This window comes from Dermacentor variabilis, chromosome 7 (genome assembly GCF_050947875.1).
Source record: "Dermacentor variabilis isolate Ectoservices chromosome 7, ASM5094787v1, whole genome shotgun sequence".
In the NCBI taxonomy this organism is placed as follows: domain Eukaryota; kingdom Metazoa; phylum Arthropoda; class Arachnida; order Ixodida; family Ixodidae; genus Dermacentor; species Dermacentor variabilis.
The window spans coordinates 138,707,322-138,728,604 of record NC_134574.1 but is presented as its reverse complement, the minus strand read 5'-3'; the positions used below and the strand labels follow the sequence as shown (position 1 = coordinate 138,728,604).

The following is a 21,283-nucleotide window of genomic DNA, read 5'->3' as shown; positions in this document are numbered from 1 at the left end:
ACGTCACGACGCGTTAGTGCGGGAACTTCAAGACGGCGTCGCCACCTGCCCTTCGTCTTCGTGTCTTCCTTGGCTTGACAAGCCTGTTTCCCCGGTAAGAGTAGCATTTTACGTTTTGTAATGCAGCTGGCCAATTCACCAGTGCAACTCAATCTTTTCCCATTTTAATTTCCCTTTAAATCAGCTGCATATTTCGTGACCGTCTTTCGTGATGGCTAGCGGGAAGAGCGACCTGTGAATGACACGGAGCGACACACACAGTTCTTCGAGCCTTCACGCTTTCCTGGTTCCCGCCTGCGCTTTACTTGAAGACGCGTCATCAAGAGGAAGCTTTAGCTCGGGCGCAACTCCGGCGCAGCCTATTCAAATACATGCAAAACGCAAGAGCGTTTTTCTGAGATAACCCCTGTACCGATTTTAATGAGATTTGTTGCATTTGAGAGCGAAAGTTAAATTGAACTGGCGGTTGGAAGCTTAATTTCGATTTAGGGCCTGAATTTTGTTAAGATTCTCAAAAATTCGTAAGTTTGAATATAATAGAAGCACGAAGTTTACAAATTAATAGCTCTGCATAAAGAACAGATATCGCAGTTCTGTAAACGGCACCCATTAAATCATTAAAAGCGGGCAAATTGAATATGCGATTTTATATCTTACGTGAATTTGTTAGGTCGTGTATAAGGGTTCTGGAAAAGTTGCATTTCCATATTAAGAACTTTTTTAAGATTCATGTAATACATATCAATTTTTTCCGTGTTAGATGTACTATTAGGTGCAATTCGCAGAATTCTGATATGCTTTTTCATTGCCGAGTTACAGAGTTGTAAAGTCTATAGTTTCGTTTTCTGAAAATTTCGTTTTTCGCCAATTCCTAGTAAAAAATTGACAACCTAAATCAAAAATTTGAAAAGAGCAGTCACAAGAGTTTAAGGTTTCCTTTTGAATGCACCAAACCTCGTCAAATTGGGTGCAGTACGTGGTTGCCGAGAAAAATGAATTCTCCTTTTACGTGTATTTAGATAGGAGCAGGCCGAGCTAAAGCTTCCTCTTGAGGAAGAAAGCCCATCTAGCGATACTGGTTGCACGTTTCGGGCGGTTCTTCCTAACGTTGAATTCCAATGGCGGAGTCGGAGCAGCCGACGGACTCCGCGAGCGAGCACTCGACTCTGGCGCAGAGCAACGCCCCCAGATCCGCGAGTGGAACACAACCTGCGCCGCCGGAGCAAGGCGGAAGCGGAACTTCTGTCTCCGAGTTACCCAGGATGCCTTGCGTGTTGTCATTTCCTTCCGCTGTATGCTCCCAGCACCGCCGCACCGGTCACTTGTCTCTTCAGCGCCGTTCACCTGTTGTTTTTTAAAAGTGCGGAATGGATATCTCGCCAAGCGTGCAGCAGCTTTTGCTTCCTCACGAGTCGGGACCAGTGGCGCCTCCCAGCAGACAAACGTGGTGAAGGAAATACGTCACGCAGAGTTCCGGTCGACTCCGCCGATTTTGGCGGAGCATCTTTTTCTTCTCCACGGAGTGACTCCCGCTCTGAATCCCCTACGACTCACTCATTGGAACACCTTACTCGCGCCCTCACTCTGTCATTGGAACAAACTTGCTCCGAAACGAACAGAAAAACTTGCTCCGACTCCGCCATTGGAATTCAACATAAGATTCGTTCGTGAAAGATGGCCGTCCGTTCCGTGCGGCCTGCTGCGCTTACCAGGGATGGATACATGTAGTTCGTGGAGGTGATGACCGTCGGAGGGACGGCAGAGCACGAGCTTGTGTTGTACAGCAAGTTAGTGGACGATATTGAGATCACGATGTCTGCCTTGAAGCTGAGAACAGAAAACGACAATCTGGTTACTGTTTGCGTGAAACAACAATCAGGGGGGAGGATGAGGGCGGCAGGTAATGCAAAATTGGAGATGGCACACGTTTGTAAACCTTGAAGGCGCTTGTGTGGGTAAATGTCTCCGAGAACAATTCGACCGTCAACGCGATGCAAAGACGTATTCTACGAACTTCGAGCAACTGTCCGTCAGATTTTTATTCAACAGGTTGAAACAAACTGATACAGTCAGCTTTCCGGCGCGTCCTATGACTGATCGGATGTTACGCTTGATCGGGCATTAAGGAGTAGCATACCATAGAAAGAATAATAATATAATATTTGGGGTTTTACGTGCCAAAACCACTTTCTGATTATGAGGCACGCCGTAGTGGAGGACTCCGGAAATTTTGACCACCTGGGGTTCTTTAACGTGCGCCTAAATCTAAGCACACGGGTGTTTTCGCATTTCGCCCCCATCACCATAGAAAGAATACCGGCAAAGTTGCAGAACTGGTAATTGTCTGTCTTTGCATTACCAGCCATTAAATTATAACTTTAAGCAGACGATGAGGGCACCTGGTCAGCGAGTGCTGTGTCAAATCCACACCATGGCCTCCTGAGATTTTCAACGCGCCGCAGGAGTGTAATTCCTTACTGCATTACCTAGACCAGTTTTTCTCAAACTGCGGGATATGGGGCCTTCTTCTTGGACCCTTGAAGGTTCCGACTATCACTATCACCAATGACGTCAATACATCTTACTAACCTTTGACGTCAAGCTTAATAATATTCGCTTCCCTTTTCGCACTACTTTGTTTATCGCAGTGAGACAGCCAAGTTTCCCAGGGAAGGAAAGCCCCGGATTCAAGGGCTAGACTACATCATTCTCATTATAATACATGCTTAAATAAATCCCCGTTAAAAACATCATCAAGCATTTTTGGTAGCTCTCTCTGCTGTGCTTAATGTATTTTAAATAAATTAATATGAACGCGTAAGCGCATCATTGAAGAAAAGTAAACCTTCAGAAACCTTATAAAGGTTGGGGGCCATGGTAGGCTTTGTTATACTAAAAGGGGCTACGTACTGGAAATGTTTGAGAAATACTGACCTAGACGGAAATCTGGAACCGCCGTCGTCGCGGGTTTCGTAACAGGCACTGTACCGCCGTGGACATGCGGTATATGCGCGTGTGCGAGGCCTGTCCCAAACGTGGATCGCCTTGAAGCGTAAATATTTTCGCTCGAGTATTTTTTTTTCACAGACTGAAATCATGACACGAGGTCTGTTCTTGCCCGAAATGCATCTCTCGTTATTGTTTGGTCACCTTCTTCTACAATCTGCTTAAGTTAAGCAAAGGAAACGAAACTTCAACTGACACACAATGGGCGCAGACGTCGTAGTAATCATTCGCCAAACCTAAGCGGTCCACCGGTATTGTTCAGCTTTGACATAGTAGCGCGACTCGGAACGTGTTCTCGTAGTTGTAAGGAAAGAATGGTCTTACATAATTATAAAGAAATATCGGCATTTTACGCGCTCTTCTAATAAAGAATGAATCAGTGCGAGAGACGGAATGTTGCTTGCCAGATGGTCTCTCATGGTGTCCATGCCCTTCGAAAAATGTGTCACTGGGAAGCAACCACGTGGTGATGTTTCAACAGCACGAACACGGCAGCGTTCTCTCGAAGCAAACTTAAGAAACCCTATGGCCACTGCATGGCCTGCGAGACTGCGATGGCCATGGCCCGCGAGGCTAAATATCGGAGGCCATGCCGAAGCAATTGTGGCCGCTTAGTGGCTTCTAAGTTTACTTTCCTCCGTGGTTGACATGCAGGAAAGTAATAACGTTAACAAGTCGACATCACGGGTCTTGTGTCACCTACGGCGAGTGGTAGTATCTGGGCTTTTAAAATTGTTGGTGTAGCGTTTCTTTGCTAAAGAAACGACTGTCCTTGTGAGCTTTTCGTGACGTGTCCCTGCCTCAAACATATCTGCGCTGCCTTGAGCTACAATCTTTAACACAGTGAGAATTTCACTGCAGTGGCTACAACTACCTAAAGTGAGGGAATACGTGTATTAGTTGTCGCGAAATTTTTCGGGGCACAACAAAACTCGTGTTGTACAGTGGTGGCCACCCCTTAACACATCGCAACGATGGTGAGTGCTCACCGATATTTTTCAAACTACCGCGTAACCAGCTAACACAAAGATAAATTCACTCGTTAAACTGTAGAGGCAAAAGCCATAAACAGCGAAGGGGCCAAGTGTGTCAGCTTTGCTGTCGCAAAAGCTTCCCCATCTTGTCAGTAAGATAGATACGACGTCGTGTGGCTATACATCGGTGCCCATATACGAACACAGAAAGTTGCACTAAACGTCAGTTGCTCGAGCGCCCAGTATGTTTTTTCGTGTGCCTTACTCTGTACTTCATGACATCTTAGTTGAAATCAAGAATTTCAAGGGAAGGGAAGCGTAGCAGGGGGCGGCAGGAAGTTAGGTGGGCGGATGAGATTAAGAAGTTTGCAGGGACGACATGGCCACAATTAGTACATGACCGGGGTTGTTGCAGAAGTATGGGAGAGGCCTTTGCCCTGCAGTGGGAGTAACCAGGCTGCTGCTGATGATGATGATGACTCTGTACTTTGCCTTTAAAGTGCACCCCAGCACAATGTACATCTGTTCGCTCGGTCTTGCACGGAAGGCGTTCGTTGGCGAACAATGAAGGAGGCCGTCATTTTGTTTCTAAAGGGAATCTTTCTTCGCCTACCCTACCTTCGCTGAGTTCAGCGTGTCGGCTGCCTCGCCGACTGAACTAGGCCCATCCCGGAGATGTAGAACGAAACTTGGTGCTTACCAGAGGACGCAATCAAATTTTGTATCTTGATGGGCCAACCCCGACACCAGCAGCCGACGGGTGACCTCTCAAGCGTGCCAACGTGTTTTGTAACGCTGACCACTCCTGAGGACAGCTCAGTAAAATGCATCACCAAGCCGAGATTGGTCATGCTATCACCCTACAGTCGCTCGGTAGCAGTGTGTGCTTAACTAGTCTAGTCTCTTTCTGGGGTGTTTGGGGTCGTTGTCTGGCTGAGTAGACATGTCAAAGGATCTCTCAGACAGCTGAGGCGTGGACAGGTTAAAGGCGAAGAACCAGCGTAAATCTAGCGCGAAGGAGTTAGGAGAGAAAGCAGTTGCGAAGCGGGACTTGTTTATCTTTTAGAGGTAGCGTTTGTAAGGTTCAGCATGGCTCTAAAGGACATTCGACAATGTCTCGATTGGAAAGTGGAATCACCGATTCTTTTCGAAGGATGCAAACATATTAAACGTCGAGTGTTATGTTTCCTATACTGCTCAAGCACGCACTACGTACTTGCGATTCTAGGTGCACAGCGTTGCCAGCAGCGTCTTAATATTCAGTATTGAAAGGGTGATGGAAGCCGACGAGACGCTTGGCGTTCATAGATACTGTTGCGGGGAAATACCCATAGATAGATACCCATAGATAGATACCGATAGATAGATACCCAGAGATACCCAGAGTGCGCCGTATCTGGAATTTTTTTCCTTTTTTTTTTTTGTCGTCCTCGTCAACGCGGCCCACATAGCACGGATTTGGAGAGATTAAGTAATAAATTATGCTAGTTTGTACGTACATATTTACTGACTCACCCAGAGGTGCTTGAGAAGATGCTGCGAAACGTTTCATACTAACAAGAGACTCCTCTGTGACGGGAAAAATGTTCGTGCTGCGGTTGTGATTCTGGTAGGTCAGGCAAGTCTGCCTGGGCTATATTTTGCGCTTAGTTGTTCCATTCGAGCCTTTCGCCTACCGAAGCTTCTGACACGTGCTTTCGCTCGTTAAGTCGGACGTGTGCTTTGAAACTTACGATGCTTCGGTGGCTCTTTCGACAAGCTTTTTGAAGCTCTGCCAGACAGTTCTTATGCCGGAACCCCAGGTGCCCAGAGCCATAACTGTTTTTTTCGAACTGTCGTTACCTTGGATCGCCTTAAGTTGCTGAAATGAGAGAGAGAGAGAGAGAGAGAGAGAGAGAGAGAGAGAGAGAGAGAGAGAAAAGAGAGACAAATAGAATATATATATATAAGGTGGTGCGTCGATTGCACAACAGCTACACAAAATGTTTTCGGAGCTAAGAACGATGCATTAGCGTCGTTGTGACGACTGCTAATGAGCGAGTCGCAAACAGGGTTTGGTTTCGGTGTCGCGCGCGCTTTATTATCGTTATTTTTTGTTTCGCACAGCGCGCCGTCCCGAAATTGCACCCAATATCTAAGCGTCCAATATGCCAGCACAAACGCAATGAAGTTACGGCTCTCACGGGCCTTCCATTAAGTCTGACCTGCGCAACTCGACGAGTACGAAAGCAACGAATGATGATGTAAGGCTATCCTTTACTCTATCCTTTACTTCGAACCTACTTGTGCCATCAAAATTTGTAGGATTAGTAGGTACTATCTAGAAGATTGGCTGTAGATACCCAGAACACAGTAAGCCTAGGACGGCAAAGCTCCGCCCTCGCTACTCGAGCGAATACAGAAATTGTTGCACGTCCGAGGCTAACTGTTGAAAAACGAGAGGTGCCGCCCAGTATATGTCTCATCTTTGTAATAGTGTCTTCGCTATACATTATGTCGGTAAGCAAGCACCAACTAGCCCAACGACAAATCCTTCTACAGTATGCACAAAGTCCGCCATGTTTTCCCATTTGCCATCTTTGCAGCTACGACAGTCTCAAAAAGTACAGGTACAACGTAATTCGACAACTTGGTAGAACCCGTCACTGACCAGCACGTAGTAACTTCGGTTTAAATTCTAGTTTGTAGTTTCTAGTTGTACGCGCTATAGGCTGGGTGGCATTCGTAAAACAACGAACATTGCGTCACTGGTCATTTGCGGTGCCTGGCATGCCGTGTAGTTGAGCTCCTAAGCTCCAGATGCCGGTTTAGGTGCCGCTCTTAAAGGGGCCGTGACACACGGTCGACCGACAGTTCCCAGCTTATATTTGTACTGAGCGTAAAGAGCCCAATATGGTTATGAAAAACAAAAAAGAATTGGGCTCTCGGCGCGCATATTGAACGGAAATTTCCATTTGAAATCACTGCCTCTAAACTCCTCCCACCGCGAGGAACCGCCATTGTGTCAAGGCTGCGTGACATTATGAACTGAGGGGCCACACCTCTGTCGTCTGTTTCGAAACAGTTCGAGACCACATCAGACGTCTTTCTCAGCACGCTCTAGCACCCAACAGCGTACCAACGGCGTCGCCACTGATTTGTGCCCGCAATTCCATCACTTGCGCGATCAAATGCGGTATCAAACCACAGGGACGAGCCAATACGCACACGTAAAAGAGAAACAACGCGTGGCGGCCATGACGTATTTCCAGAAGGGAGGGGGAGTCGGAATGCTCATACATCAGGACGCCAAATGAGTAAGAGCAAATTCAGCGTATCAAGAGCATCTTTGATTATGAGGCAGAGTGAGTGGAAAGGAAAATTTTGGCTGGGCGTAACGTATTTGTGGACGGGTAAAAAATTGAAAAACGAAGAACCAAGCGTCAGCGGAATGTCTAAATGCCGACCTGTGCCACACCTTAGCAGAGCAGCTTGCACCACAAAATTACGCCGTGCCAAAAGCGCCTGTCCAAACACTTGTGAACGTTATTGCTGTGGAAAAAAAGATTGTCCACAAGTACGGCGGGCGCGTCGGGGTTGTCATGCCGAGCCACTCACCCCAAAGATATCCTTCGCCTTTTTCACCCAATGCTCGAGAGTCGGCGTCGGGGCGATCATGGTGAGGCAGCCGTAGTGCTGAATCCTGTAAGCGCTAAGTCCGGTGAGCGCCTGTCGCCTCGACGCGAGGGTAGTCGATTCGATGTATCTGGGGAAAAAAAGAAAACTAATTTCAGCGGGTCGCTAAAGCGACGGATATAACACGCACACGCAGATACATTGTTTACTCCTGTGGCTCATTTGTTCTCAAGGTAAAAGAAAAGCTAGTATAATGGATGCACCAGAAATAGGAGGCTTCGAACTAATGCCTCGCGCCGCCACACGTCACGCCTGATTGCGCCAGTTCCCTGCGAAGTCCCTAAAGAGGACGTTTTTACCTCGGGAGCTCCCGAGATGTTCTATAGCGTGCTCGTTTTAAACTATATACTCCCGTGCTCTCCGTAGTTCGAGTGTTCGGCGGCTTCCGTAAGCAAACACGTGCACAGCCAGAGCGCGGTAGGTCGCCGAGCGAGGTACCACCGCCGCGGTGCCTATGGATGATGATGATGATGATGCTGCTGCTGATGATGATGATGGACGCCGCGATGCTAAGCGCCATCTGGTTAACGCGAGAGTAAACGCCCGCGCCGCCACCGACTCGCGAAGGGAAAGGTAATGTGTGACCGGCCCGCGGCAAAGCTGCCATGATTCTGCAGGCGCAACGTTGAATTTCACTGCCCATAATGATGATGGTGATGATGATGATGACGATGTTAAGCGGCATGCCCCTTGAAACGGTGCGAGCACAAACAGTCGCCTAGCCTGCTTGAGTTTCTCCGGTTTCACGACATCTGTCATCATCTAGCATTTTTGCCTATATGGTCTCGGTCTTGACTTTCGTTCGTAAAAGCGCTATTACTATAGTGCACAGCTACCTACACTTGCGGTGAATTCAGTTCTATCAGTCTCTTCCCTGCTTATCTTCTACCGGTCCTCTTATTGTCTCTTACTTATCTGGACTGCTGACCAGTTGATCTTTCTGATACGTACTCGTATGCGGATACGTCGTTGAAGGAAGTTGAGAGACTGAAAAAGAACGAAACCACCCCGTTCTGCAACCGACGTCGTTAAGCTGAAGGACTGCCCGGCCGGCACTTAGCTGCACGTCGCTCGGGAGTGGGACCGATCGGCCTGCACAGGTGGCGTATCATCATCATCAGCCTGGTTACGCCCACTGCAGGGCAAAGGCCTCTCCCATACTTCTCCAACAACCCCGGTCATGTACTAATTGTGGCCATGCCGTCCCTGCAAACTTCTTAATCTCATCCGCCCACCTAACTTTCTGCCGCCCCCTGCTACGCTTCCCTTCCCTTGGGATCCAGTCCGTAACCCTTAATGACCATCGGTTATCTTCCCTCCTCATTACATGTCCTGCCCATGCCCATTTCTTTTTCTTGATTTCAACTAAGATGTCATTAACTCGCGTTTGTTCCCTCACCCAATCTGCTCTTTTCTTATCCCTTAACGTTACACCTATCATTCTTCTTTCCATAGCTCGTTGTGTCGTCCTCAATTTGAGTAGAACCCTTTTCGTAAGCCTCCAGGTTTCTGCCCCGTAGGTGAGTACTGGTAAGACACAGCTATTATATACTTTTCTCTTGAGGGATAACGGCAACCTGCTGTTCATGATTTGTGAATGGGTGGCGTATCATGTTACCCTAAAGCTGCAGGGCAACGGCTTATACATTATACATGGAGGGCAGTGCCCTCTGGTGGTTATAAAGGAACGGAGCGTTGCGTATGTCATGGAGAGAGAGATTCTTGGTTGGGAAGGAAAAGTTGGGGTAAAGTGCAGCGCAGTAACTATCTCTCAGTTGAGGACACCTGAACCGCGCTGCACAAGTGGGAGAGGGAATTGAAAGAGGGATGAAAGAGACGTGGCGGCGGCCAGAACGGCGTGCGCGGGCAAGTTGGTGGCCTTCGCTAAAACTCCGCTTTCATTGGTGGAAGCGATAGGTGTCGCTTGCGCTTCCGCCAATGGAATCAGCTTCTAGCGCCTCTCTCGCCTCTGTCACCTCGCTCGCTCACATCTTATTCTACGGACGGCGACGACGGCACGAAACTGAGCAAGGAGCTAAGAAAAGCTAACGCATTAAAACAAGATAATGTGGTATTGTTCCGGAGCATGAGTGCAACACTTAATTGGGATTTTCATTTGAACCCCCGCCCCGCCCTGTGGATTTAATCTTAAGGTTCTAAAACAACTTGAGGACACCATTATAAGTGACGTCTAAAGGAGGAATGGTTTTCGTCAAACACCGAAATGAATGAGAAAAACTGCCAGAAAGCAATTCAAACAGGAAGTCCCTCAAGGTCGACCTCAATTTCTGTGCCTTCCCGTGTGGTTTAAGAGTAGTCTTAAAATTGTAGGCTCAATGTCTAAGATTCGCGGATTAATAACCAGACCGGACTATAGGTTTCATAAAAAAGTCGCAGTTTCACCCGAAAGGCAAAGCATCGCTTTCGATATCAAGTTAGTGGACAGCTATACGAAGTAAGCGTAGTAGTTTTATCGGCCGTATAAACTTGTAAACATAGACATATTAACTGAACTAACAAGCATGGTGTCACGCATGCACACGCACGCATGAACTCATTTCAATCAATGACCACGAAAACTCGCTGTTAAAACGCTGGAGTGAGGAAGCGCGGCAGCAGTAGCGAGCGAATTGACCTTCGTGCTGCGTCTTGCATCCCTCCCAACGCGAACTAAGCCGCGAAAACACAGCGTGCGGCGGGCTCTGCCGCCGTCGCAGATGGCTTTCAAGACACAGCGGCCCGGCGGCGCGGGCGGAACGCGCCCCTTCTCTACACCCCTCCCCCAGGAGCATTGCGCGCGACGAAAGACGGCGCCCCCACCCCCAGCTTTCCTCCCTTGCATGCGCGAGCTTGAGCCGCGATCGCCGGCACCCACTCTCGCGATTTCACTCGCGCATGCAGCATATGACGCGTGGTGACAATTTTATCGCCCTTGGGCTTTACAGGAACCTCACGGCGACGGTGACGTCATAAATGCGCCTGGAGTGTCCATGCTTTCGCAACAGAAGCGTCAGAAAAGGTAACAATTACCGTGATTTTTACGTGTCTGCCAACCCCGCGTTGGGACACACCGGCGGTACGCGCCTACACACAGTGTTGCACACCGAAGCGACTCGAGAACACTCGCCTGATGTCAAACGAAACGCCTCCCTCGGTCTTTGAATACTTCTTTGTCGTCGCCTTGAACAGTTCGAAGCTACGTAGCACTCTTGTGGAGGTCAGTTGACCGTTGTAGATGTAGACGTTCGTGTAGAAGACGTAGTCGCAGAGACCGTCGGTCGGGTACATGGCCGGCAGCACAGCCAGGTCTCCCACCGTACACAGCAGTTCTGCGACAACAGTTCAGAGTTTGATTAGACAAGAGGGGAGCCGGCGAACGGGTACGACGCGACCGCAGGCAAAGCCCGGTGTGTACATTCTACTGGAAAGTTTAGTGGCACCGGTAGGTGTTTCAGCGTGAGTTACCACACGATCGCGCAGTTGTATACTCTTTCGACCTGCTTTACTCATAGGGGGCCGGACGTTGCTTATACGAGAAATCGAAATGCACAATCGACAAATTACCTAAACGTTACGAATTACGCTTCCTACTAATCACTTCACGGCACACATCGCGATTTCCGAATCGTGTATCCTGCAGCTTCGCGAGGCGGATACCCGCTTGGAATTAATTATGCGGATGACTCCAGATTTGAGATATTAATCCTCAAAAATGGGCGATGAAATGTGTTGGCGCTACAATGAGTTGTATTTCGCTGCACAAAAGGCCGTTATCTTGAAAGAAAATGAAAGAAAGAAAGTGCATCAACAGCGCATCCTTACGGACAGTTTGACAGCGCATACTGTTTGAAACCAGTGCGATCCCCAGAAATCGTTGCAGCCGATATGCGTTGGAACCTCAGTGGCTATAATTCGTGAAATTTCATTATGTGACGCAAAGTAATCAACTAAAATATTAAATCTGGAGATTTCGGCAATTTGTCTATATACATTTCGATTTCCCGCGCAAAGTCCTGCTTATTCGAGCATTCGAGTTCAAGGATTTCAAAAAAATTACATACATATACATTGTTGGGTAGCATAGTTCTCGTTAAGTGCTCGGCCGTTCATTCAAGCATGTCCAACGAAGTAGCCCGCAAATTCCTCACAAGTAATGTCGTGCGACGTTAGAGTGCGTCGTCTCCTCCGAAACTCTCAAACCAGATCAGCCGGCTTGCTTTTCGCGCGCTCTGACGCCCTGCAGCGACGCGAGGGCGTCGCCGCATGGTAGCCATGACGTATTTCCGGCTCCTTCCATGGCTTCCGGCGCTTGCAGTGCACAAATGCCTGGACTTCAAGAGTGCAGCTTCCGTTCCAGCAATCGAGCCGCTTCTGGGTGTGCGATTTCATTTCATCGTTGCCAGTTTGCTTTGTGCCCTTATAGACTGCGAGCTCGAAAATAAAATTAAGTACAAACACACTATACCGCTCTGCCTGCGTTCAAACTTTGCCAGTTTGGTGTGGGACGTGCGCTATTTGCCACGTGATGCATAATTGAAGCAGACAAAAAAATATGCATCATGGCCCTTTTAAGCTTACCCGGAGGCATTGTTGTTGTCGGTGTGGCAACCTTTGGCGTCGTTGGGCGCTTTTTGGTTGTCGTTGGGGGCTTTTTAGGTGTCGTTGGGGGCTTTTTCGTTGTAGTTGGGGGCTCTTTGGTTGTAGTTGGGGGCTTTTTGGGCGTCGTAGTGGCGCTGGGCGTAGTCGTAGCCTCTGTAGTTGTCGGCATCGTAGGCTTCATTGTCGGTGTCGTTGGTGCTTTCCGTGTGCTCGGCTTTTTCGACGTTCTTGCAGTCTTTGCCGCCGGCGGGGAATGCTTGGAGTACGTAACTTCTCCCGAGCTCGCTTCGCCACCGCCTCCGCCGTCGCCGTCTTCCGCATTGACCTCGTCAGCTGCACGAAATGAAGGCGTGCTCGACGCTATGATACTCAAAAAACACTAATGGCCGACGCCGTTAGGTGACGGTCTTTCACCACAGAAGCGGGTTTTGTTTCCCCCTCTGTCTCCCGCAGATTTATACATATAGCTTATCTGTATAGCCACCCGCACGACCGCTTACGATGTGCTGGTCTAACGGCTCTGTCGTTATCACTGTAGAAATGTTTACATCCTTGTGTGTGTCTTCTTGTCGACCAGGTAACACCGTTACCGTTAGGGCCTCAAAAAATTTTTCTGAGGCCGACAACGGAGCTCCAACAAGACGTGCGATGACAGAAGACGCAATCGAAAACTTTGTAATCCTGCTGACAGCCTTGGGCGCACAAAAATGTCCGACAAGAGAATTTCACAAGAAAGATCAAAACTCTCCTGTCGGATATTTCTGTACGTCGTTAATGTGACGTTTCAGCTCGGGAGCTCCTATCTAAATACGGGGCAAAGGTGAAATCGCTCTTGCCGGAAGGAATGGACCAATTTTTTTTTTTTTTTTGAATGAGGCACGTTCTAACGCTCGAATGGGCGGTAGAATACTCGGCTAAATCTCTTACGTAACATCAGGTCTTTCGTATAATTCTGCCAGCATGCCCTCATAATAATACAGCTTACTATTTAAAAAAAAATGTCGTCATAGTTCGGTGAATTCTCACGAGAAAAAAGGAAAACAAAAGGCAGGAGGAGCTTCCTCGAGGCAGCTGCTCTTCGAGTGCCGAGGCATACTCACAACCTCCACTGAGGCTCACGAAGATTAGTATTCCTAGGACGAGCAAAGCCAGGCAACAAGAAGCGGCGACAGGCAGCAGGAGACCGTGTTCCGATTCTTTGTCCCTGCGATGGTAAGAACCTCGTTATCACGACCCATCTAAGGGCGCTGTGCTAATCCGTGCTAATCCGTGCTAATGCGCAGGTCAGTACACAGTGTCAACGAATAGCGTGAATCACACGTTACTCGTCGTTGCTACTTGGGCCCTTGTCGAGCTGGAGTGTCTCTAAGGTAAAGCTATAACCACAAGACGGCCAGGCCGTGACGTAGAACGGATTCACGAAGACGCTTGTATACCGCCTTTCCGAGAGAAACGTGGCAAACTTTAACCTGTACAAATGGACACGCACCAATCTTAATGTTTAGTTGCAATCAACATTGTTGTTCCAACATAAATTAGCATCAAAGTACAAAACCTAATATTTAACGCTATGAGACAATCCGATTGGAGAACACGAGCAAGAGTGACAAAATGTTGCTGTACTAGTACATTGCATGTGAGGGTGTTATCTCCTTGTACGGACTGCGAAAACATAATAATGACGTTTTCGTTTTGTTAATAAAAAAATTTGATAAGCATCAAACCTACGCAAGCTTCGCATAATATATTTTTAAAGAACCCGAGCTCCTTTATTGTAGTCGCTACATGATACAGAAACTGTGGTATCATCGGCGTACAAAAGAAGTTTCCGGCCAAATGGAAGGCTTGTTAAGTCAATAATATAAATAATAAACAACAGGAGCCCCAACACTGAACACCAAAGGCAATATTTTAGGGGGTACCGAAAGCATCTCCGATTTGAAGTAATTGCGGGTCCTCTATAAATTAATTTCTTTTTAAATGCACTGTATGGACCACTAAAACCAAAGTTATGAAGCTTGTGAGCCAAAACTGCGTGATAAATGCTATAAAACACCTTTTGGAGGTCAGTAAAAAGCGTGAGCGTAATGCTGTTTAGGCGAAAGCGTCAGAGGGCTTTGTGGGTCGAAAAATTCGACATCCGGCGTTATGGCACCAAAATTCATGGTGCCATCACCAAAGTCGTGGGTTCGAGTGCCTTAATTAACTCTATCTTAAATAACATAGAGTTAATTAAGACACTGCTACCCACCACCACTGGTGGAAGTCGAAACCACGGCCTTTGGTGTTAATTATGGCGAAGTTGATTCAGACGGTTAATTAAAGTAGAGTTCATTATGCACTCGAACTCACGAGCTTTGATGTTAAGGCGAAGCTAATGAAGGTACAGATAATTAATATATAGGTAACTGAGCCACTCGAGCCCACGACCTGTGGTGTTCATTATGGCAAATTTAATTAAGGCACATTAAATTAAGGTAGAGTTAATTAAGATGCTCTAACCAACGACCTTTGATGGCAGTCGAACCCTCGAACTTTGGTGGGAGAAAACAAGTAATAGAAAGCAACAACTCATTCGAATGAGAATATCAAGTAATTTAATGAATGTCTGGCGAGCGCGCGGGATTTCGCCTCCATCACTTTAGCGTATGCTAAAGTGACTGTCAACATTTTTTTTTTTTTTTGGCAGTAAGTCTCCAGTAAGTCGAGGGTGTACATGCGAACGCTTAGATTTACCTAACTCTTTTGTAGGGGAGGAACTAGTCCTTTGACTTTCATTTCTCAAAATTTTCTCAATATCGAGCCTCCCAGCACTAACAGAGTGCGTTTACTCCAATCTGCCAGGATCAAAGTATGTCTTCCATTGGAGATGACACCATTTACGCTATTATACCAACCGTGCACATCCTCAAGGTGTAACATCCTCCATTGAACGCTGGTCGCTCGCGGCTTTCCTGTAGTAAATAACCTCACGGAGCACACGGTTAGGGAACGTGAATGCACACCAGTGTGATGGCGGTTAGGTGTTTTCTTGAGAAAAAATCACAACGCAAGGTGTGACGGTGTTAAGGAAAGGAAGTGCATGTGAGTTTGATGACGATTATCGCGCTCTCAAAAAAAAAAGAAGTTTCACCCGGTGGGGCTTATTTTGCCCTCAAACAATAACCGTCGTCTATTTTTGCGTGCCTTTCTTGAAGGCTGCGTGTCCGGTAGTTCCAGGTTACTAAAGGCGCGCGCGTTACCAGCACAGCACCAAGGTCCACACTCTCAGACAAAGGTACACCCTTTGGGGTGTATATCTGCCGCGCAACGATAATTGTCATCTGTCTTGCTTGCATTTCCTTTCTTGAAAACGCCGCGCCCGCTACTTTCTTGTCGAGAATGCTCTGTCATGCCGATAACGCGCATGCAGTTCGTTACCGGGAAGTACCGGGCTCGCCGCGTTAAAGAAAGGAAATGCGGACAAGACAGATGACGTTTATTGTGTGGCAAGATGCAACCCAAAGGGTGTAATTTTGTTTTAGAATGCATCTAAATAGGTCGCGAAGCTTGGAACGAAAAGCGGGCCAAACCTAAAGCCAGAGATATCAGTCAGTGGTGCACGATTGAAGCGCCACGAGGTGAGGGCGGGACAAACAGTACAACTATATAAAACCTACGTGAAAAAGAAATATGCTCAAATATTTTTAAATCAGAATACAGTCATACGAGCAAATATTCCGTGTCAAATATTTCTGCTGTACGAAAACAACAAATGTTATTTTCATTCCATTTCACAATTTATTAGTCCTTTGTTGGTGACCCCTATCAACCCGTGACTCTGGCGCAAGACTTGACAAGACTGTGCACAAACCAGCTTTTACGTCGTGCGGAATGGCGTGGCTCACTTGAACGCGGTGGTTTTATCCAAGTGTATTTCATTCCCTTCCGTGTTTGTTCAAAGTGTGGCGTAGCGCACGGCAGTGGAGGCTTTTTGTTATCGTGCAAGTTCACGCTGCGGCATCCGACGTGCTGTCTCTCGTCGTGACGATGAATGAGGAATGCTCGGCGAAGGAACTTCGCGTTATGTTCGTTCACTCTCCATAAGTCCGACGGGCAGCAAAATCAGTAAGTCGAATGTTTCCTAAACGATAATGTCGGGCAATGGTGTCTTGTCTGATAACTGTTGGACATGAATATGCATAGTGTCGCACTGAATTGGCGAATAATTCTGTGAAAAAATTTCGCATATGTTGCCATTCATTACGACTGTGTGTTGGCCATAGTACGTTTCATGCATTGAACCATGTTTTGTTTGCTCAGTTATATCGGTTGCATTTTTCTAGACGAAAAAAAAAATGAAGTTGCTTTTGAAACCTCTGTGACAACGACATTTGTTTCCAACCTATTTGCTCACCTTCCTAAGAAACCGACTGGATAAATTGCCATCAATAACAGCCTAATTAAGTTCACATTAATGCATGCGCCGCTCCCATAGTTTAATGACACGCTGGCGCTTCAGCTGAGGCGAGTTGCCAGCTCGCCTTAGCCTAAAAAAAAAAAACAGAGCTGCTGGCTCAGCGGTCGAGATGCCAGACGCTAAAGGCATTCAAACATTCGCTCCAAGCAGCATAAGGTATTGACGCCTCTGGCGTTTTGGGTTGTGACGTCACTTATTATTTTTCATTTTTTGCTTGCTGTTAGTTGTCCCCCCGATACGTAGATGGCGACGGTTCGGGCTTTTATGGAAGCTTCGCTACCAGTTTACATGTACAGTCAACAGCAAAAGTTTGCGGGATGCGCGAGCGCGTGGCAAAGCGACCCTCCTCCCCTTCTAGCGGTGAACCTCTGGTGTCGAGACCGACGCCTGCCCGCATGCGCGTCCCTCCGAAACTGCAAGCGTGCATGTTTCCGTTTCCTCCTTGCGCGCCGGCGATATCCGAATGTAGCCGCGAGGTAGCCCTCTTGCGATATGCGCTGTGGCGGCTTCGACGGGCGAACCTGTGTGAAACATGTTTACAAGCGTGAACTTGCGGGCGCCGCTGCGGCCGCATTTTGTCGAGTCACGAGCGCTGACGCATAGGTCTGGCCCGGTGGCGAACGCTGCAAGTCTTTTTTTTTTTTTCTGGGCTGCACCTTCTCGTGGCCAGTCTTCGTTGTTTCTTTCTTTTTACGAACGGTGCGTTCTACCGCAGAAGAGCGTGGCAGAAGGCGCGCTCTATAGGAGACCGGCAAGACGAAAATGGACAATTGATTTCCGTTGTATAAACGAAGTTCTGCCCGTTGAAGCCGCCACGGCGCATATCGCAAAAGGGCTACCTCGCGGCTACATTCGGACATAGCCGGGCGCGCAAGGAGGAAGCGCGGAAACGTGTACGCTTGCAGTCTCGGAGGGGCGCGCATGCGTGCAGGCGTCGGTCTCGACACCAGGGGTTCACCGCTAGAAGGGGAGGAGGGTCGCTTTGCCACGCGCTCGCGCATCCCCCAAACTTTTGCTGTTGACTGTACCTTGATAGTACAGCGTTCTTGACAGGAAAGTATAGAGAGTGCAGAGTTTTCAAGAAAGGAAACTCAAGGAAAACAGATTACAAGTATTGTTTGGGGACATTACACGCCCCAAAGCATGCCAGCTTTTTTAGAGCGTGTTACCTGACAAAACTACGCCTTAAAAGGCTGTGTAGCGGCCTTACGTAAATGAAATTAACACGCGTTTAAGTTGACGACGGTTATTGTTCTTTGACGAAGTTGCAACCTGAATGCAGGGTAAAGAAATGAAATGCACACGAACTGACTCGACCTCATTGTTCTACACAACACAATACACGTAAAAAACAAAACGTGTTCAAGGAACACAGTTTACGCGCGTTTGATGATGTTTGTTGCTGCTTCGTCCCATTACAGGATAATAGGTGTAGTAGCGTGGACAGACGCAAATACACACGTTTGATGTGGGTGTTGTCTTGTGAAAAAATTACGTCCCGAGACGTTTCGAACCACTGAGGCGAACAAATGAACGCGAGTTTTATGACTGCTATTGTAGAGTGACTAAATTACACCCTAAATAGTGTATGCTTACTAAGATAGATAGAAGATGGACTTTAACGCGGGATAAGCAAGCCGCTACAATTGTGCTGTGTCAGGAAATGTACAAGTTGCATTGTTAGCGGACATGTCACTTTCTTTTGGGAGTGTGTGTGAGAACAGCGACTTCTTACCCTCCTGTCGAAGGCTGCTCGAAGCCTGTAAGAAATTAACATAACGATGGAGTGAGCGGAAACTGCAACTACAACTGCTGTACAGCTCCGGGCTCTCATCCCCAAATCTTATCTCATCTAAGAGCACCTCCTCATAAGCTGCCGTTTGGGCGCCCCAGATATGACAGCGATCCACGTGATAACGAGATTGTCGGGATGACAGTGACCTGTCGTCGATGAGACTTATAAGCACATATAGATACCCCTTAATAGCATCTTGCGTAACGTTAAACCGAAAATAGAGGGAAAAGTCTGCTCTCTTCCATAGCCTCTTCTCTTATCCAGGTGGACAAATTTCCTCTAACGTTGCTCTATGGTCGCGGCAAATTGAAATGAAAGGACACATCGTTTTGTCGCTTCAGTGTAGAGGGTTGCGGAAGCCATGCGTGACAGTAGCGACACCGCTGGCGTCGTCAATCCGAGCATTTTGTTTACGTGTTTTTACTCTTTGCGCCGTCGGCCACATTTGGTGCCATCGCTCGGTCACGCCGACGAAGACGCCTCTGGATTTTTACATAATGGGACATATAATCCTCTCGCATTAAAGCAAGTGAGTAAACATGTTAGCAATTTTCTCAGCAAAGTAATAGTAGCTCGTATTTGGCTACGCAAACTCAATGCAAAAAAAAAACACCATTGTGCAGCTCAATAAAAAAACAACAGGCACGCAATACAATCTCAGCGATATGGGTGCGCGCACTCATGGTACCGCGTGAATACGGCAGTAACATTGATTTGGCAGTTTGTGTCCTGCATGCGGTATTCCAGAAATGCTTCAACACGACAATCTGTTTAGAGAGCTTATAAAACGAAGGCAGACCGGATACTTCGAATGGGCTTTCCGTTTAAGATATGCTTTTGAAGGCATTGCGACACATTATATTTAGAATATTGTCGATACGCTTTTTTCCCATGTAATAGAGCAACAGAGAAATAAAAAGACAAACTGCAACAAGGAACGCAGTATCCCAGAATGTGAGCGAGTAGTTTTTTTTTTTTTAGTAAGGTAAAACGTTCTTTACTTTTGCCGGTCATTTGTCAGTGAGATTCACCAAATATAAATTTGGGGCTAAAAAATTTTATTAAGACTCAGTACATGAAGGGATAATAATCCCAGTAAGTTAGTGAAGTTCCAGCAAAAATAAGTTAGAAAAGGCCAATTTTCACGCCATAAAATAATGACAATTATTAAGCTGTGCCAGAATGTCTCAAGGGACACAATTCATACCATTTTACAGTTTATGACTCTTGTTTCAAAATAGATACCTGTATATACGCCTATCACGTTTCTTTTTCAGCGCGGGGCTCTAGGTTTCTAAGCATGTCACCTACTTGAGGGATTTCGGAGCTTTTGATAGTTGCTGATGTAAATTTAAATGCTCAATCAAACGAAATATCTGCGCGTCGCTATATTTTACGTTTAGTTAGAAGTTGTAGGGTAATCCATTGAGTTAATATTCACAGGGATGATTACCTCATTTTCAACAATAAGATAAAGACTTTCCTGATAAAACTTGATACCAACAATGCTGTGGACATAACGCGTGGTTCCCAATTATTAATTAGCTGGCGTCTCTTAAGGCACATCCAATGCTCTGTACCGGAGCTTGGATGCACTCCGATTCAAAGAGAGGAACACCCCTGCCGGAAATTAAATTCGTAATTTTGTTCAAGGCAACACAATGCCATAGCCTGTTAGACATGCAACGCGGCGCATAGCTCGAAGAAATTGTTTTCCATTGAGGGCGCAGTCATTTCACAGGAAAAACTTACCTGATTCCATCTCTGAAATCACAAATTCGAAAAGGATGTGATTAATTGGTTCATAAATAAATAAATAAATAAATAAATAAATAAATAAATACACACATGCACATCCCATCGAGTGTCTTTCTTCTTTATTGGGGGGGGGGGCATACAGACTTATTCATTATTTTGTAAAAGATGCATCAGCGTAGGGAACATGGTGTTCTTGCACATCAGTACTTCGGTGAGGCTGACATATACTTTACCTTTAATAACATGAGCATCAACATGAGTCATTTCATAAGAAAAACTTACCGGATTGCATCTCTGAAATCACAAGTTCGAAAAGCATGTGATTCATTAGTTCATGAATAAATAATAAATAAATAATTATTAAATAAGTAAATAAATAAATAAATACAAAGACACACATGCACATCACATAAAGTGTCTTCTTTTGGACCATAGAGATATCTTGTAAAAAAAAAAGAAAAGCCATCAGCGTAGCGGACGTGGTGTTCTTGCAGATTAATTCTTCGCGGTGGCTGACATACTTTGCCTTTAATAACATGACTATCAAAACAGCAATTACCAATAAATTGCTAATTATTTATTTAACTTCTGGGGCTGGTTCCAAACTTAAACGGCAAATTCGGAGGCAGTCATGTTGCCGCTACCACGCGATGTTACGTTTCGCCTACAACGCGCGGTATAGCCGGCGCGGATGCAACAGACGCCGGGGCTTCGTTCAAAGCGGCGGACATTTTGGCCCGTTCGGCGCCGCCGCTACGCCTCCCCGCCAAGCTCGTCCAGGCATGTTCCAATGCCACGTGTCTTCGTGTGTGCGTGTGTGTGTGTGTGCATGTTGGTGCCCACGCTTGTCAAAGCGCGGCAGCCGGGGAGAGGAGCTCCCCCAACTGTGAAGCGAGGAGGTCTGAGCGGCGCCGACCCGGCGGATGCGTCACCTACTCGTCTCAACGTGCCCGAGCGGCGCATCACGGGCGCCTCTATCAAGGCGTTCCTTCTTGCCCTCAACTGCGAGAGTATAAA

General features: G+C 47.0%; 1 protein-coding gene across 1 annotated transcript; it reads right to left on the bottom strand.

The window, feature by feature from the left end:
- Positions 1-7,559: 7,559 nt before the first annotated feature.
- On the bottom strand, positions 7,560-20,270 carry LOC142588867 (uncharacterized). Its single transcript, XM_075700686.1, has 6 exons — positions 20,261-20,270; positions 18,449-18,473; positions 13,355-13,458; positions 12,234-12,587; positions 10,783-10,984; positions 7,560-7,725 (listed from the first exon to the last, which is right to left on the bottom strand). Exons 1-6 carry the CDS (start codon positions 20,268-20,270, stop codon positions 7,560-7,562), a joined length of 861 nt encoding a protein of 286 aa, XP_075556801.1.
- Positions 20,271-21,283: the final 1,013 nt, after the last annotated feature.

What these genes read in the sequence shown, in the direction of transcription:
- LOC142588867 (XM_075700686.1), bottom strand. An exon ending in GACAACAACAATGCCTCCGG is followed by an intron (nt 10,985 to 12,233) that starts GTAAGCTTAAAA and finishes CTGTTGTCGCAG; the next exon opens with AACTGCTGTGTACGGTGGGA. An exon ending in GGCGTTTCGTTTGACATCAG is followed by an intron (nt 7,726 to 10,782) that starts GCGAGTGTTCTC and finishes TTTTTTCCCCAG; the next exon opens with ATACATCGAATCGACTACCC.